Source organism: Thalassophryne amazonica, chromosome 13 (genome assembly GCF_902500255.1).
Source record: "Thalassophryne amazonica chromosome 13, fThaAma1.1, whole genome shotgun sequence".
Lineage (NCBI taxonomy): Eukaryota > Metazoa > Chordata > Actinopteri > Batrachoidiformes > Batrachoididae > Thalassophryne > Thalassophryne amazonica.
Genome location: NC_047115.1, coordinates 46,015,323 through 46,034,746, shown reverse-complemented (window position 1 = coordinate 46,034,746; position 19,424 = coordinate 46,015,323). Strand labels below are relative to the sequence as shown.

Sequence of the window (19,424 nt, the reverse complement as noted above, 5' to 3'; positions counted from 1 at the left end):
GAAGCGGCTGGGATGAGGATCAGCACCTTTAAATCTGAGGCCATGGTTCTGAACAAGAAATCGATGGATTGCCTACTCTGGGTAAGGAATAAATGGACTGTATTTATATAGCGCTTTTCCATCTGTATCAGATGCTCAAAGTGCTTTACATTCACCCTGATGTGAGGGTGCTGCCATACAAGGCACTCGCTACACACCAGGAGCAATAGGGGTTAAAGACCTTGCCCAGATTTTCCAGTCAGGCTAACCAAGGATCTTTTTTTTTTTCCTTGTCTGCATATATAGTAATGGTAAATGCCACACAGGCAGAACCATTTATGAACATTAATACACATATATGCAATTTATTCTTGCAGGACAGAAGGTATGTAGTGCGTGACTGAATGTGGTGTGTGTGTGACCCCCATCCGCCCTTCCCGATCACCCTACAACATCCTACTCAAAGCTGACTGACAAATTCTATCATGAGGGACTGACCACCAAAACAACACAAAGACAGACAAAAACGAAAGACAAGTGGTGAAAGCAATAACTGTGAAGTGAGACGCCAAGAAGACGGGACCCCAACATAAAACATGCTGGAACAAACCACCACACATGAACAAGCAGTGACAGCAACAGCTTGTTGTCTAGTTAGTGAGCATTCATTCCCTAATCTAGGACACCAGAATCTTGATCCCCTTGAGAGCACCCAAAACTGAATTGTGGTGTCGGCCACGAACACGTAACCAGCCACATACAGAGACCCAGATCACAGCTATACATCCGATCACTACTGTGGCTGGTGTGTTGGGCCAAGATAAAAGTACAGAACCCTACCATAAGACATGGACCACTCCAGCGCGTCGGAAGCCATACAGCTGACCGCAAGCGACAATGGAAAAGGGCCCAGGACGCAGGGCCCCAGGAGGAACCAGGCGAAAAAGGGAAGCGGAAGGGCACAGGGGCCAGGATGGGCAGCCACCAGAGCCACCGGGGCAGCACGACGGACCAACAAGGGAGCGGCCCGACGGCGCCAGAACGCACCCCGACACCGCCCCCCCAACGGAGGCACAGGAAGTAACCCCATATGCGAGGGAAGCACGCAGGGCGTCGGCAGGGCCCACCAAGAGGGGGGGCCCAGAACCGCACCAAGGATCTTCTGATCTCTAGCACAATGCCTTAACCACTAGACCATCACCTCCCCTAATGAGGAATGAGGTCTTGCCCCAAGTGAAGGAGTTCAAGTACCTCAGGGTCTTGTTCACGAGTGAGGGGACAATGTAGCGTGAGATTGGAAGGAGAAGCAGCAGCTGTGACGAAAAGGGAGCTGAGCCAAAAGACAAAGCTCTCGATCTACTGGTCAATCTTCGTCTCTACTCTCACCTACAGTCATGAGGGTTGGGTCATGACCGAAAGAACTAGATTGTGAATACAAGTGGCCAAAATGGGCTTCCTTAGGAGGGTGGCCCGTGTCTTCCTCAGAGATAGGGTGAGAAACTCGGTCATCTGTGGGGAGCTTGGGGTAGAGCCGCTGCTCCTTCGCATTGAAAGGAGCCAGCTGAGGTTGTTCAGGCATCTGGTAAGGATGCCCCATGAGTGCCTCCCTAGGGAGGTGTTTCAGGCATGACCATCTTGGAGGAGACCCAGAGGAAGATTCAGGATTAGGTGGAGAGATTATATCTCCACATGGGCCTGGGAACGCCTCAGAATCCCCCAGTCAGAGGTGGTCAATACAGCCCAGAAAAGGGAAGTCTGGGGTCCCCTGCTGGAGCTGTTGCCCTGGCGACCCGATCCCAGATAAGCACTTGAAGATGAGTGATGAATGAGTGTATCCAGTGTACAGTAAAGATCCTATATATAAAGTGGCAAGTGGCATAACGTGTGTGTGCATCTCCGCAGCAGCTTGCACATCACCCACCACCGTTGTAACGCACAATTCTTAGACATGATCCGTTCCACCAATTAACTACACAACAAGTCATAATATTATAGATATTTGTCATATAATGCTCACATAGGAGCCTTTCCATCATGCTATGTCATGCTAGTGACTTCTAAAAGATGACATTGCTTTCCACACCTGAACAAATAATTCCGTCATGAATCACTGCTTTAAAACATTCAGCGTCAACAGCCATAGTCTGAGAATAAACTTTTTCTTCTCACAAAACAGCTTTAGAGGTACACCCCGCCACCTACTGTATTGGAGTGTGTGGAATTATAGCAGTAATTATTCTAAGTCAATACAATTCAGAGCATGAGACAATAAAATGAAAAATGAAATAATCACATTGTACAATAAATATCTTAACACTACAAGGAAACAGCACAAGTTTGGTAGTTTTGGCACAATCATACAGCACTTTTGAAAGAATGAACAAGAGCAGTTTGTCAATGCTGTAGTTCATTTATAGACTAAAATCACTGCATTTATTCCAACGGTGTGCTTACATTTATTTATTTATTTTGAATGAAAAATGTTTACAACTTAGTATCTACGCTTCACCCAGGTAAAAATGGGTACCTCTGCCAGTTACTCAAAAAGATGCCTTTTGCGTGAAACATTTTCATATTAACAGTAAATGACATTTAGGAGACAGAAAGAATTTCTTACCACATCACTCTTCACTGTAAAAACTCTGTCTGCCAGACTCTCCAATGCAATCCATTTCACTGGCATTTTGGCTATTCGGCCCTGCCTGTAATAATCCCCACTGTAGATTTTCTTGGACAATCCAAAATCTGCCACACACACAGTCATGTCATCACGCAGCCTATAAAAAACAAACAAACAAGAAAGTGGATTTACAAAACAGAGATAACCCCCCAAAAATCTATCTTAAATACTTGTTTACAATGTAGGAGGAACATATTGTGTAAAACTGTTTATCTGTCTTTTGCAGCAAAATATATTTGAGCTTCATATTAAACATTCTCAAAATGTAACAACCGTGACAGTAAATGTAGGTCAGTAATTATAGGAAGGTTGCTGAAACATTAAGGTGTAAAAAAAAAAAAAAAAACTGTCAAAACGCCCAGATTTTTCTTTTCCCTTATCTCCTGCTTTACATTACAAAATGCTTGTTTGTTTGTTTTTTTCACTTGATGAAAAAAACTTGATGAAAATGTTAGACCTGGCTTGCAATGTGATAATTTTGTTGAGGATTCAGATGAAGGGGCAGATAGTCTTAAAGGACTTTTAGCAGAATTAGTAATAAATAACAGAACCGGTTTTAATTAAACTTATTGTAAGAAATTACAGTAAATATTAAAAATGAAAACTTGCAGTACAGACCCTGGAAATATGCATAAAAATGTGTGTTTTTTTGTTGACATTTTGCATTAATATGGTTATTTAGGCTTTGATAGAGAAACACTCTTCAATGAGTTTCTTTATAGTTAGAAAAGTGAGTGAAGTTGTTAAAATGGTCAAATTGTCACAAATTACAATGTTCTGTCTGTACACACTGTACTCTCTACTCCAATCACAAGAAACAACCCACATGCAGTTACGAGCAGCCAGGTCACGGTGTAGAAAGTTACGGCCGCTGAGATACTCCATCCCCAAAGCAATGTCAACCATGAACTTCAGCAGTGTCTGAGTGGGTAGGAACTGCAAGAAAACACACAGAACAATACAATAACAAGGTGATATGAAGTCTTTGATGGGTCCTGAAGCCCACTGGTTCTGATGCTTATCCCTGGAATCCACAGCGTGAAGTGGAAGAGACTCTGCAACTTATCCAGGATGGGACACGTCCAAGGTAGGATACTTCCGCAGCTGAAGTTGGTACCCATTTACAGCTGGGTGGACTGCAGATGAAGTGGCTTGTCCAAGGACACAGACAAGTAGCAAGAATGGGAATCAAACCTTGGTCTACATACTGGTAGACCTGGGCCAACACTTGTATGCTATCCAGATGAGGAGAGGGAGTTGGGCTACCAAGTTGCATTGGTCTGCTGTGTGTCCTCAAATTTGGTAAGAAAACAGTGGGTGGTAGAGTTTTATCCTATCAAGCACCGTCTTTGTGAAATAGTCTAATGGTAGAGATTATGGAGTAGAGTTTGATTGAGGTGTTTAAAATGAGATTCAAGACATGTTCTCGATTGCCTACATATTTTAACTCAGGAATATCCTTCCCCATTGCTTTATCTATTATGTTCTACAGTTTCATTACTTTTAGTTTTTATTCATAAGTGATATTGTGAAACACTTTGTATTTAGATTGTGAAAGCATTATACAAATAAATTCTTATTGTTAACATCATCCCACTGAGCCCTCTGCTCTACAGTATTGTTTCATCTATGACATTAATTAAGCGACTGACTGATTTCTTACCACTGGACTTTCTGATAGACGTGAGCGCAGCAGGAAACTGTGCAAGTCTCCATATTTCATGAATGGCAGGATGACCATTGGCTTCGCAAAGTGACCCGAGCCCAACTCCAAGCACACTCCTAAAGGGAACCAATCAAAACACACACACACACAGAAAGTGAGGTTCCTCAAATCAAACGTTATCATGGAACAAACACTCACAATAAAACAAGTCTATGAACTTAGACTGCACGGCTTGGTGCTTCTGTCATACCAAGTAGCCTGATAACATTTGGATGGTTGAAATCTTTCATGCAGGCAGCTTCATTTAAGAACTCTTCTATCTCCCTTTGAGAGAAACTGTCCACTGTATGATGGTTGATAGAAAAGTTAAATGTTTGTCAGTATAATTTATTTTGTTGACTTAAAAAGATCATTAAACCTACACAGGACTCACATTTCATCGTCTTTACAGCAACTTTTTCCGATGTTCCGTCTAGTTGTGTTAAATGTCCCTCCAAAACAGAACCAAATTCACCTAAAAAAAAAAAAAAAAAAAAAAAAGTTAGCCACCTTAAAGCTAGCAGAACTAAATTTAGTAGATGCTAATTAGTCCACTAATGGTTTTTAAAGTTATCTGAAAAGCTAATCTGCAAAGAGTTATCTGCAAAGTTATCTTCGGTAACAGATGAGTTCAGGGTCCCATGGTCCTTCGCGCATGTGGAGGGGTTCCAGTCACACGGTAATATGGCAGAGAAAATCGTTGTTTCCTTGCAGGTATCAGAAACTTAAGGACCTTGTGGAAGGGGAGTATCAACGGCACATAACCTGGATGTGATTTGTTTTGGGATTTAAAAAATTATTCAACTAACGTGCCAAGGGCCCTTTTGGTTACTGGCTCAATTAAAGCCCAAGTCAAAATGGCCATTTTCGGCATAAAAATGGCAGCCATTTCCACATGAACGAACTTATGCAAATAATTTTGAGATGGGAAAAATGTCAATGACCAACATTGTACCCTTGTTAAATTTTTAAAAAAAGTTATCACACAGTTTTTGAGAAAACTGCCCTTAAGTGCTCAAAATGGCTATTTTTTGGCATAAAAATGGCCACCATTTCCAAACAAACTAATCTACGAATATGATTTTCACACAGGAACAATGTCAATTATCTATATTAGTAGAAAAAAGTTAGACAGTTTTTGAGATATCGCAATAAACTGACAACGTCAAGGACTGCGATAAACGGCGCACCATGCATAGGGTTAGCGGCCTATCGGCCAGTAACCCCCAAAAAATCTATACATACATGAAGTTACATTTCAGTGCCTCCACTGACTGCATTTCATGCCGGTTTGTTTTACTTTTCCTCGTGTGTGTGATGAGCGTTGACTTTATTTTCGTTATTTACAACCTGCTAGTCAAACCAGAACCACTCCAGGCATGCGAAGGATGATGGGACTGTGAAAGACGGTCCCACAGCTAATTAGCTGTGCCCACTACTGCCAAACATCAAACTGATCCCTTACCCTCTCCAAGAACTTTCCCAAGAGAAAGTAAGTTCCTCATGACCATTACATCTTGAAGTTTCGCCTGGAGTTGTTCACTAATTCCAAGGTGTTCAACTGTAAGCACAAGTTTTAATAATAATGTCACTGAAGGTCCGCATACATAATCTCCACCCACCCAACCACACTTATTCTGGAACATACGTGTGACCGCTATGGCAGACCGGTTGTAGGATCTCTGTGGTTTGTACTGTACAAAAGGCTCCAGCTTCTCTTCACCTCCAAACATCCACCTGCAGATGGCGACAGGACAAAAGGAAAAAAAAAAAAAGAATAAATACTATAAAAACAGTGTGGTAATTTTCTCACATGATATAAAAATATAGACCAGTGTTCTTACACAGGACACTTTGAACTGAAAACATTAGCTTAGAAATGAAGCTCTGTGTCTTATTTCCTGATTTCGAGTTCAGATGTGTTTTTGTAGCAGAGTGATACATTCTTATCAATATCCTGAGTGGTAACACTGAGTCACAGACTATATTACGAATTTGACACGCTTAGCAGCTGCTTGTTGATCTCCAGCTGGAAAGTTGTTGCCGTCCTGAAGTGCAGACCATGATGTAAAGGATGCAATGGAAACTTTTCAAACTCAGTCCAGAAGGATTTAGCTTTTCAAACTTTGCTCAAACTCACAACCGAAGAAAGATTACTCATCCCAACAGGCATAAGTTTTAAATCAAAGTTCTTCAGACAAAGTAAAAAACAGGGAAGACAAGGTCAGAAAGACAGTGGCTTGAAGTGGTTTCAAAGATAAGACAATCAAATAGGAGCAAAGAAGATAATTAGTTCAGAACTGTGTTTGTACAAAGGGAGACCCCGGCATACCCAAAACAAGAGTCAGATGGTCTGTTGCGAATACAGATAGCCACCCAGATGATAAGCAGCAGAAAGCACAAGCTGCACACCCCGCCAAGAACCACATAGACAAGGTCTGAAACCCCAGCGTCAGGGCTGGATGATGGGGGTGTTGCTGAATCTGAGACCGGAAACAAATGACAAGCATTCAGAAAGTTAAAGGAAACAGTGGTCAGTTTGTAGCAAATTCAAAATCCAACATTCACAGCCCTTATCTGAGCGTTAGGGTGAACAGGACAGAAATAAAATAAAATAAAAGATTTGTAACATTAATATGGTGGTGGTTTTTCCGCCACTCCCATTTTCTTCAGGGTCACCACAGTGGTACCGGTACAGATCCACATTGGACTTTGGCGCAAGTTTTACACCGGATACCCTTCCTGACACAACTCCAGTTTTACCTGGAGGAACACACACAGCTCCTGACCTTCCAAAGAGGTCTCCCATCTAAAGGCCCCTGACATGAGCATGACGTTGACTCATGCACTTGCACACCTGTTGTTGTGACGATCTCACCCGCTGTGATCCCAGCTGGACACCATTCTTTGTTCCACCGCCTGCCACGTGCTCTGCACTGGACGCTGCATATATAAAATAATTATTTTGTGGCGGATTAATCAATTTCTCTGCAAATTGGCCGCTGAAAACGGCTCTAATCACTTCCTGAATCACAGAGGAGTGCTGCAGCCGGAGTCGTGAGTGTGCACCTAACTAGCTGGAGAAACCATTTTTAGCCGTCTAAAAGGTAATTATTTGTCATGTTTACATTGTCATGGCTTGATAAAACAGTTACGTGTTCTATCCTTCTTATGTGCACCCGTTAAAGTATGTTTATAACAGATTTAACATCTTGTTATAATCCTTCAGATGAGCTGCGCTCTGATGCAATCCGCTGACGTCACTATTCGCTCTATTCACTTCTTTACTCTACTTGACGAGCTGCACGTTGTGTTGGTGATTAGATTGCGCCACGTAGCACGACATTTATGCGTGAAGGATTTTTTTGAACATTTCAAAATTCTCTTTGCGCAATTGCATGCGCCGTTCAGTCTGCACCTGTTAAAGACGAGTTTGCTCTCCCTCACAACACAGGTCGTGCAAGTGCGTGAATCAAGTCATGCTCGTGTCAGGGGGCCTTAAAGGGGATCAGGCAGACATAGAGCAGACAGGCTGCAGTTGTAACATTAATGTATAACAAAGCAACTGTACAGCTACAATCACTGGGACATTTCTGTGCTACTAATGTTCTGTTACTTTATGTTAGTGTGCTTTAAAAAAAATTACCACAGCATTACATTTTACTTAATGATAGGTAAGTTGCCTAAATGTGCCACTGAATATAATGGGGTTGCTGATAAACCTTCACTTTTTTAATTTATGTCAAACTATTTAAACCTCTGTGGAGCAGATACAGTGTCAAACTACATGGGTACTCAGTAGTGTCCATCCTTCCACCAAGGTGAAACAGCCCCTCAAGCCATATTAAATCCACCCAACATCAACACAATTTCAACTTTGTTGATAATTGATATGACAATTGGGTTCTATTTACGTGTGATTTTTTTGGTCTATAAGTTGAACCAGATCATAGGACGCAGGACCTCATAACTATTTTAAGGATAATGCAACTTAAAGTGTGAGTAATTGTGTTTTACAATCATGTTAATGCTACATGATGATTTGTAACTGTTTGTGTGGTATTCTACTGGCCAGTACACTTTCAAATAAATATATTATTATTATTGAATAAAAAATATTGCTCACATATTCACTTTTGTTGGAACTGATTTAGCAGCACAGTGGATTAGTGGTTAGCACTGTTGCCTCACAGCAAGAAGATCATGGGATCGATTCCCACCTGTGGCCTGTGTGGAGTTTGCATGTTCTCCCTGTGTTTGGGTGGGTTCCCTCCAGGTGCTCCGGCTTCCTCCCACATCTAAAGACATGCAGGTAAGGTGAATTGAGAACTTCAAATTGATACAAAGTGTGTATGTGGGTGTAAATGTGTTTGTCTATATGTGGCCCTGTGACAGACTGGCGTCCTGTATCCCGCCTCACGCCCTATGACTGCTGGGTTAAGCTCCAGCCACTCCCAGAACCTTTAATTGGTGTAAGTTAAGTGCTTAAAGATAAGTGAATGGAATATATATATATATATATATATATATATATATATATATATATATAGTGAGGAAAATAAGTATTTGAACACCCTGCGAAATTTGCAAGTTCTGCCACTTAGAAATCATGGAGGGGTCTGAAATTTTCATCTTAGGTGCATGTCCACTGTGGGAGACATAATCTAAAAAAAAAAAAATCTGGAAATCACAATGTATGATTTTTTAATAATTGATTTGTATGTTACTTATATATATATATATATATATATATATATAGACAGACACACACACACACACACACATTATATTATACATACAACTAGCTACCTAACAAGCATAAAAAAAAAACACCAAACCATAATCTCCATGGCCGAGATAATTATGTGTTTGTTGAAAACAACATTGATAATCACTGTGAGCAAATTATACTAATTAATGATCATTTTACAAACAAAAAACATATGCAGTTAATCCTGGTTGCACAAGTTGTAAATGTTCTAGCTTGTATGAGAGGGCAGAAATACCATTCAAATGTAATACTATAGACAAGAAAATATACATCACTAAGGTGGGCCAGTTCATGAATTTAAAGGTTTCCAGATGATGAAACAAGGAGACACAAGAACAGAGCAGCTTACTGTCCTCTGGTACAAAGAGCGAGACTGGTGGGCTGACCATGCCGCTCCCTGCCTGTGTGCATGCAGACACTTCCACACTGTAGGTGGTGTTGAATTCCAGAAGTGCTACAAAAGCTGTAGTGGTGTAGCTGTGGATCTGAAACAGTGCACAACAGAAACTGACATTTAAGAGTGGATTATGTCTGAATGATGATGTTAAACATTAACAATTACCCTTGTAGAGATTAACATACCTATTAGATCAAATGCTATAACAGAGCAAAGTTTAAGTGGTATATTAAGGCCAATGTTGCCACAGTTACTTTGAAAAAGTAATCCAATTACTGATTACTCCTTGAAAAAGTAACTTAGTTACTTCATTAGTTACTTTCAGCAGCTGCCAACACCCCCCTGCCACCTCAACATGAAAATGATAACCCGTTTTGCCAATACTCACTTCATAGTCACCTCCTCCCCACACCCCCTTTTCTGTGGTTCACCCCTGCTTTAGCGTCTGAGCAGGAAGAATGGATAACCTTTACTTATGCAGAAAACATGACCAGATAGACAGGTAAGAAATTTTTATCTGTGTTTTTACATCATGTTGTCCTCAAAAAGAGAGTTTAGGTGCTGGAAAAAAGTGTTAGTTGTTAATGTGTCGCAGATCAGCTGTTTTTAATGAAGACACACACAGCAGCTCAGCTCAAGTGTTTTAAATCGGGGGGGGGGGGGGGGAGCATTAAAATGTCTTTTTAAAGCTCAGTGAAGGTGTGCTGGCGTCAGCGTGCTTGAGAGATGATGACTGTTTTTTCAACTTGGAGGAGCAGCGCAAAACCACGGAGGAAAAGCTTGCAGCTCGCTGAAAGTGGGCGAAGTTTGCAGTTCAGTTGACCCCGACACCCTGCCCATGGGTCACTTTTAATGCTGCGATCGACCCACAATGCAAAAATAATAGTTAACATGCAGTGACTTGGAGAAGTTACTTTAATATGATTACCAATTTGGAAAGATTAATGCGTTAGATTACTCGTTACTGAAAAAAGCAGTTAGATTAGAGTAATGTGTTACTAAGTAACACGTTACCGGCATCACCGATTAAGGCAAACATTGTTTCAGCAGTCAAAGTCATTATAAGATATCACCTGGTACAAAGCAGCCCAGTGCAACAAGAGTAGTTACCACCCAATGCAGTTGTGGTCTTCATGCCCAACACCCACGCCCTTTAATTTGGAAGTAGGACTGCCCACTCATGGTTGTGTTGTTCTAAAAATAAGGTGTTATCAGGTGCAATGATGTTGGTAGCATGTAGAAGCAGAAAATGATCACAACACAGTACCTAGTCAAAAGTCTAGCACAGTGTTTTGTGGTATTTAAACCACGCACTATTCAGATGCGCCTTACAAAACAATTTCATGAAACACATACACCCTGTTTGTTTACACTATGAAACTGAATTAAAAACAACCAATAACCTAAATAAAAGTGAATCCTCACAGATAAATACAAAACTTCACCTTAGGGAGTTTTAGTGCCCACTGTAACAGACTGCCACAGACCCAGTGGCACCATCGCATTTACACCTGGTACAAAAATGTGTCTGTTGCCCAGATTATGTGTACATATGAATTTTAACCAGAGTACATTTACATCTGGTATAAATGTGTCTCCAGTGACAACACACTGAAATCAAACTGCGATGTGATTGCTCACTTCAGCTCATGCCAGACCTGCTTTGGTTTGTTTATATCCAGGAAAGAAAAAAAAACAAAAAAAAAACAAAAAGCAAGATGGCAGCTATCCGTGATCATATTTTTTTGCTATTCAAAGTGGGGAAGAAGTCTTCAACAGGTGGAATGCTGAAGACAAAAGCAGAGAAGAATGCTGATGTATGCTTGACTTTTATTACAGCTGTGGTCAGTGCCGACACTGTTCAGCAGACCATCTGGATCCTGGAATGCAGTAAGACAGGTGGGAGAGAATGGGGCCTTTACAAATCTATGCACAGTCAAACTTTGATTTTATTTTCTGAAGAATGTGGTTGGTTTTATCCAGGCACACTTGCACTCAGCCATATAGCTGAAGAAGAGGGTCATGTGACCATTTGGACTGCCAACGCATTTACATTTACACTGGTGTTCAATATGGCGACAAAGCATACTTGACCACCTCCGGAGGTGGCTTGATCAATGCTTTGTGGGTACATTTACACCTGTACTTTCATGGGGTTAAGCACTATCCTCTGATTGCTGTCAAGTCACCCAAAACACATTTTAATTATAGGATAAATTGGTTAATTATCTAGCCAGGAAACCTCTCACTTTAATCTGTTTTCTCAATAGCAGTAGCACACTCCATATGTTTGACCATATCTTCAGTAATTCACCTTTTAAGAAAATTTTGTGTTCACAACAATCGCAACTTTCAGAATATATGTCACATATTTGTCAAGAACATGGTAGAGCAACATAATTTGGGTCTACACCTGAAAAAACTAAAAATGTTTTTAAAAATTCTATTCATCTTTAGTGAAAATACACCTTAATTCATATGGATGAACTGCTTTTGGTGCTAGAAATGGGTTTACAAAAGTCTATAGTCCACAAAATTAGTGTAATAACCACTGAAAAAACAACAAACTTAAAAAAGTTGTTTGAATTGGTAATATCTAAATGAATTAAGTTGTTTGAACTTAAGTTAGTAAGTAACTTACAAACTTATGTTCAAACAATGTAATTAATTTAGATGCCACCAATTGAAACAATTCATTTAAGTTGGTTCAACTGTTCTTTTTTCATATGAAAAAAGATTTTAAAGGAATCACGGGGGAGCTGGCGGTTATGCCGAGGTTGCCTCAAACAGGTTTTATCATGGTCAGCTTTGAGATATTTAGGACAATTTTATAGAAAAGAACAATGGGAAGTATCATGAATAATGAAACTTCATGAGAAAAAAGAAACAGACAAACTTTCTGGAGTCACACATTTGCTGTAAAATGAAGGAAACGCATGACAGACGTGATCCTGTATTTCACAACACCACACATCAGCATCTAAGGTTCCACTCCTTTAGAAACAGGCTGGAAGCCTGAGACAGAGCACTGAACCCGTGACTAATGGTCCAACATGCCTTCATCACATAATTCAACCAAACGTAGTTGAAGAGAAATGCACATTCTATTCTCACTGTAAAGGAAAAAAAATCTGATGTTTTTAAACTTTAAACAAACTGACAGATGCCAGAATAATTTTCTAATATGTATTGCAAAAATATGTAAACAGCTTTAGTGAACGTAAATTTGACAGCACAAAGTTGTTGTAATTTACAATTATTTACATTTTAAAATCAGTAAATCCAGCAGCATATTATTGCTAAAACAATGTGACGCCATTTTTAAACTAATTATTTCTGTAGATTTTTAAATGCAGTTTTTTTTTTTACTTATTGTACAATAATCCTATTTGCTCAGGGTGACCCCAGAGTGTTTAACATGGGATTCAGCTGTTAATCCGGATTTTCTTAACACAACCTCAGGTGAATGATCCTCAGGCAGCCTTGAACCTGGGATATTTTATTTGGAAGACAAACATGCTGGCTGTTTGTGCCACTGTGCTGCTACACAATAGGAACTACTCTGAAAATATAATGAATGGTATGTCATATTGCCATATTAACATATTTTATTGTATTTGTACAAAGTATGTTAATATGAGGAGTTTTGAAAAAAAGACCTGAGTAGGTTATATATCAATACGATAAAATGAATTCTGCAGTTCATTGCATTTTCAGAATAATCAACATGTCAGAATAATGCTGTAAGCTGTGAGTGTGCTTGTGTCCCATACAGAATTTCCCCAGGTCAATGCTGCTCATTCCCAATTATCCTATTATTAATTTTTTTGCAAATTACAACCACTTTATACTGTAAAAACTTACAGTATTCATATATATTTTGACAGTATTTTTTACAGGATTATTCTGGCAACGGGAATGGAACTTTCAGATTTTTTTTTTCCATTAAACTGCATGTTAATGTAGAAAGCTATAACTACTTCCGTCTTAAAAATCCAGCAACAACATACACCATAAATTGAGAAATGTCTATCTGCCCATCCATCTATCCTTCAACCCCCCAGGTCCTTTAGCTGATTTCCACCAAACTTGATAAGTAGATGACGGTCAACCCCAGAATTGCCTTGAAAGGCGTTGTTTTGACAAAAGTCAAGATCACTGGAGGCAATGGTCAATATGTTGATTGTTCAAACGATGTCCACCAAATTCAGTACACATGAAGGTGGGCGAGATCAAATTTGCGAAAGGTTAATCACTGGGACCATGGACATGTCCATGTTACTGTTTGATTTCTGTCTACTCCTTCCAGGACAATTTGCTAAAAAAAACAAAAAACTTGGCATGTCAGTGAAGGTTGATCACGAAACTGCCCTTCAATAATTAATTTTGGCAAAGGTCAAAGTCAAATAATTGATTTTCACCCTGATTTGGACTAAATGTGGCTACTAGAACTGTCCTGGCAAGGTCATCCACAGGACAATCATTTGGGTGAAGGTCAAGATAATTGGAGTCAAATGTCAGCTTGCCGTAGCACTTACTGACTTTATGCCCTCGGGTACAATTACCTAGTTTCTCTGATTTATCCATGATTTGTACATATGTAATAAGTATGTTCCATTTGTAAGGCTGTTTACAGAAACAGACGATGACGTGTTTCCTTTGTGCATGTGTCCAGTCACTGTTGGTGTTACAAAGCCTTTGTGTGCAGTGACACCAACAAGTGAGCGAGCACCACATATTCATCTACATCCCGTTGTATTCATATTCCATTCAATCTATGACTCAAAGTCACATGATGAGCAAAGACCAAAAAAAAAAAAAACCAAACCAAAGATGACCCATTTTTCACCTCATCAGCTTCCTGTAACTGTGACCCAGACGTTAGGAAACAACTTTGTACAGACAGCACAAAAACCATACAAACTTACCAGAAAATAACAACACACCTGACAACATCTTTAACAGCACTTCCAACTGATATATACAAATTTTAAGTATGGTATTTCTTGATAAAGACAAAAAAAAAAAGCTGTGTGGGTGGGGGGGGGGGGGGGGGGGGGACTTCTCACAAAAAAAAAAAAAAAAAACTAAATACTTTTGAGATGTGGAAAGACTAGAAAAATATTAAAACAAGGAAACTGACCTTTGGAGGTTCCCACATTTCTGATATATGACTTATTCTCTTTGGAAACTTTCTGAAAGCCAAAACCTAAAGGATCTGATGCACAGCGGTATTGATGAGCTCACCTTCTTCACTTGCATTCCGTGTCTGACAATGACATCATAGCCACGTAAGATGCCGTTGATTTTGTCATCCGGCGGAGGCTTCCACCTGATCACCAGCCAAGAATCGTTCAGGTGCACTGTGACGTTTCGGGGATAAATGGACGGCACTGAGAAGATAACAAAAGAGGCAACAATGGTGAAGAATGCCAACATTGTTATTATTAGTATTTTAAAGAAACAACCACAGAATGAGAGGTAGACCGTCGCTTTATTCAATCTTTGATTACAATTTGGTATTTGGCCATTTCCTGGCATAAAAGAAGATAAAATATCCCCCATGGTGTGTTTAGGAAGGAAACTGGAAGCAACACCACCCAGCAGGAACTTTATGTTTAGTCAGGGAGACCACGCCTTTTTCCTATTGGAGCTCTGGAGAATGTAGCATAGTTTTAGTGGATATGACATTTTCTGAAGGTGACACTTTCCATCAGCACAGGAGAAAGCAGCAAAAGTCTCCACATTCCACTTACCATCCATGTTACTACAACAACAGGGCGAGCTGTAATTATTCAAACCCAAGACTGTGCAAGTGGAAGGAGAGTTCCACAGCACCACATTCCTCAAATGTAAAGACGAAAGGCAGCACTCCATATGTTTCTAAAAAGGAATTATTTTTTAATTATTATTAAAAATAATTAAACAAAGTAAACCTTTAATCACAATTTTGACACATATGACTAACATCCTCATTGAAGACAACTTTGGATGCTGTAGCTCCTCTGAAAAAGAGAGCTTTAAATCAGAAGTGTCTGGCTCCGTGGTATAACTCACAAACTCGTAGCTTAAAGCAGATAACCCGTAAGTTGGAGAGGAAATGGCGTCTCACTAATTTAGAAGATCTTCACTTAGCCTGGAAAAAGAGTTTGTTGCTCTATAAGAAAGCCCTTCGTGAAGCTAGGACATCTTTCTACTCATCACTAATTGAAGAAAATAAGAACAACCCCAGGTTTCTTTTCAGCACTGTAGCCAGGCTGACAAAGAGTCAGAGCTCTATTGAGCTGAGTATTCCATTAACTTTAACTAGTAATGACTTCATGACTTTCTTTGCTAACAAAATTTTGACTATTAGAGAAAAAATTACTCATAACCATCCCAAAGATGTATCGTTATCTTTGGCTGCTTTCAGTGATGCCGGTATTTGGTTAGACTCTTTCTCTCCGATTGTTCTGTCTGAGTTATTTTCATTAGTTACTTCATCCAAACCATCAACATGCTTATTAGACCCCATTCCTGCCAGGCTGCTCAAGGAAGTCCTACCATTATTTAATGCTTCAATCTTAAATATGATCAATCTATCTTTGTTAGTTGGTTATGTACCACAGGCCTTTAAGGTGGCAGTAATTAAACCATTACTTAAAAAGCCATCACTTGACCCAGCTATCTTAGCTAATTATAGGCCAATCTCCAACCTTCCTTTTCTCTCAAAGATTATTGAGAGGGTAGTTGTAAAACAGCTAACTGATCACCTGCAGAGGAATGGTCTATTTGAAGAGTTTCAGTCAGGTTTTAGAATTCATCATAGTACAGAAACAGCATTAGTGAAGGTTACAAATGATCTTCTTATGGCTTCGGACAGTGGACTTATCTCTGTGCTTGTTCTGTTGGACCTCAGTGCTGCTTTTGATACTGTTGACCATAAAATTTTATTACAGAGATTAGAGCATGTCATAGGTATTAAAGGCATTGCGCTGCGGTGGTTTGAATCATATTTGTCTAATAGATTACAGTTTGTTCATGTAAATGGGGAATCTTCTTCACAGACTAAAGTTAATTATGGAGTTCCACAAGGTTCTGTGCTAGGACCAATTTTATTCACTTTATACATGCTTCCCTTGGGCAGTATTATTAGACGGTATTGCTTAAATTTTCATTGTTACGCAGATGATACCCAGCTTTATCTATCCATGAAGCCAGAGGATACGCACCAATTAGCTAAACTGCAGGATTGTCTTACAGACATAAAGACATGGATGACCTCTAATTTCCTGCTTTTAAACTCAGATAAAACTGAAGTTATTGTACTTGGCCCCACAAATCTTAGAAGCATGGTGTCTAACCAGATCGTTACTCTGGATGGCATTTCCCTGATCTCTAGTAATACTGTGAGAAATCTTGGAGTTATTTTTGATCAGGATATGTCATTCAAAGCGCATATTAAACAAATATGTAGGACTGCCTTTTTGCATTTACGCAATATCTCTAAAATCAGAAAGGTCTTGTCTCAGAGTGATGCTGAAAAACTAATTCATGCATTTGTTTCCTCTAGGCTGGACTATTGTAATTCATTATTATCAGGTTGTCCTAAAAGTTCCCTAAAAAGCCTTCAGTTGGTTCAGAATGCTGCAGCTAGAGTACTGACGGGGACTAGCAGGAGAGAGCATATCTCACCCGTGTTGGCCTCCCTTCATTGGCTTCCTGTTAATGCTCGAATAGAATTTAAAATTCTTCTTCTTACTTATAAGGTTTTGAATAATCAGGTCCCATCTTATCTTAGGGACCTCGTAGTACCATATTACCCCATTAGAGCGCTTCGCTCTCAGACTGCGGGCTTACTTGTAGTTCCTAGGGTTTGTAAGAGTAGAATGGGAGGCAGAGCCTTCAGCTTTCAGGCTCCTCTCCTGTGGAACCAGCTCCCAATTCAGATCAGGGAGACAGATACCCTCTCTACTTTTAAGATTAGGCTTAAAACTTTCCTTTTCGCTAAGGCTTATAGTTAGGGCTGGATCGGGTGACCCTGGACCATCCCTTGGTTATGTTGCTTTAGACGTAGACTGTGTTTCATAATTATTGTATGGCCTTGCCTTGCAATGTGGAGCGCCTTGGGGCAACTGTTTGTTGTGATTTGGCGCTATACAAGAAAAAAGTTGATTGATTGATTGAAGATGGAGTATATATATATATATACATATATATATATACATATATATACACACACACACACATATCCATTCTCTATACCCACTTACTCCAATTAAGTGTCACATACTCACCGGCCACTTTATTAGGTACACGTTGCTAGTACAGGATTGGACCCTCTTTTACCTTCAGAACTGCTTTAATTCTTCATGGCATACATTCAACAAGGTGTTGGAAACATTCCTCAGAGATCTTGGTCCGTATTGACATGGTATCACCATGTAGCCGCCCATTCAACCAGTCTGCCCATTCTCCTTTGACATCAACAAAGCAGTTTTGTCCACACAACTGTCACACACTGGATATCTTCTCTTTTTGGACCATTCTCCGTAAACCCTAGAGATGGTTGTTCATGAAAATCCCAGTAGATCAGCAGTTGCTGAAATACTGAGACCAGCCCATCTGACACCAACAACCATGCCACGTTCAAGGTCACTTAAATCCCCTTTCTTCCCCATTCTGATGCTCGGTTTGAACTTCAGCAAGTCATCTTCACCACATCTAGATGCCTAAATGCATTGAGTAGCTGCCATGTGACTGGCTGATTAGCTATTTGTTTTAGCAAGCAACTGAACAGGTGTACCTAAAAAAGTGGCTGGTGAGTGTATGCGTGATATTAAGCTAGGGCAAATAAATGAAAAATAACAATTTAAATGCCATGACTTTATTTTATTATTCATTCATTTTCTATACCCACTTACTCCAGTCAAGGGTTACAGTGGGGCTGGAGCCTATCCCAGCAGTCACAGGGAGTGACACAGGGTACACACCCTGGAGAAGATGCCAGTTTATCACAGGTTGTTTTTTTATTAATATCATTATTATTATTTTTAAAATACAGTATTTTGGACCATTTTAAATTTCATGACAAAACTGAAAATTAAAGACTTTTAAAATTCACCACAGTGACTTAGCATGGATTCTTCACAGCAAGAATGTCCTGGGATCACTTCCCACCTGGTCCTTTCTATATGGAGTCTGCATGTTCTCTATGTGTTTGCGTGGGTCCCTTCTGGGTGCTCTGGCTTCCTTCCCTTTCCAAAGATGCACAAGTTTGGTGAACTGGAAACTTTAAATTGGCCGCGACTGTATATATGTTTGTCTGTCTATATATGTCCCAGCGATGGATTGGCAGCCTATCCAGGGTGTACTGAGCCTCTTGCCCAATGACTGCTGGGATTGGCTCCAGCTCCCCTGTAACCCTTAATTGGAACAAGCCAGTATAGAGAATAAATGACTTTTCATGGCTCCCCTGCAGTAATTTAACAGCGCACCAGGGGGCAGTGACTCGCACTTTGGGAATCACTTGAAGCTCAAGGGCAGAGGATTCTCTATGGGACCATTATTGTAGCAAAAGTATTTGCAAATACGTATTTTGATCTGTGTGGGTGTGTGTACGTGTAAACAGATCTGTTTACACACGCACACACTGCTATACGCGTTTGTGTATGTGGTTACACACGCACAGTTTTTGTTTTGTTTTTTACACATTTGTGGATGTATTTACACACACAGATTGCTATACGCATTTGTGGATCGGTTTACACACACACAGATCAAAATACGCATTTGCAAATACTTTTGCTACAATAATGCCCCATACTTCTCAGTTTGAAACCTCAAAAGACAGGAAAATCACTCAAGCAAGGTACTGAAATAGCAATTTGCTATATGTTTGCAAGTTGAGTAT

The 19,424-nt window shown here is 40.0% G+C and overlaps 1 protein-coding gene and 1 long non-coding RNA gene across 3 annotated transcripts in view; one reads left to right on the top strand and one right to left on the bottom strand.

Annotated features, from left to right (window-relative positions):
* mertka (c-mer proto-oncogene tyrosine kinase a) overlaps positions 1–19,424 on the bottom strand; it is a 54,089-nt gene that overhangs the window by 15,638 nt on the left and 19,027 nt on the right. The window contains exons 8-17 of one of the 2 annotated variants that reach the window (XM_034184867.1): positions 14,780–14,925; positions 9,485–9,620; positions 6,697–6,847; positions 5,995–6,101; positions 5,830–5,925; positions 4,759–4,839; positions 4,576–4,668; positions 4,323–4,441; positions 3,486–3,595; positions 2,597–2,756 (exon numbers count right to left, since the gene is read on the bottom strand). In XM_034184867.1, the coding sequence (XP_034040758.1) occupies positions 2,597–2,756; positions 3,486–3,595; positions 4,323–4,441; positions 4,576–4,668; positions 4,759–4,839; positions 5,830–5,925; positions 5,995–6,101; positions 6,697–6,847; positions 9,485–9,620; positions 14,780–14,925 (1,199 nt within the window). The remainder of the gene's footprint in view (positions 1–2,596; positions 2,757–3,485; positions 3,596–4,322; positions 4,442–4,575; positions 4,669–4,758; positions 4,840–5,829; positions 5,926–5,994; positions 6,102–6,696; positions 6,848–9,484; positions 9,621–14,779; positions 14,926–19,424) is intronic. The other variant, XM_034184868.1, reaches the window with a different exon arrangement.
* LOC117523370 lies at positions 1,495–19,372 on the top strand. The gene is made up of 3 exons (XR_004564485.1): positions 1,495–1,705; positions 6,296–6,299; positions 19,361–19,372. It is a non-coding gene; the product is annotated as an uncharacterized LOC117523370 (long non-coding RNA).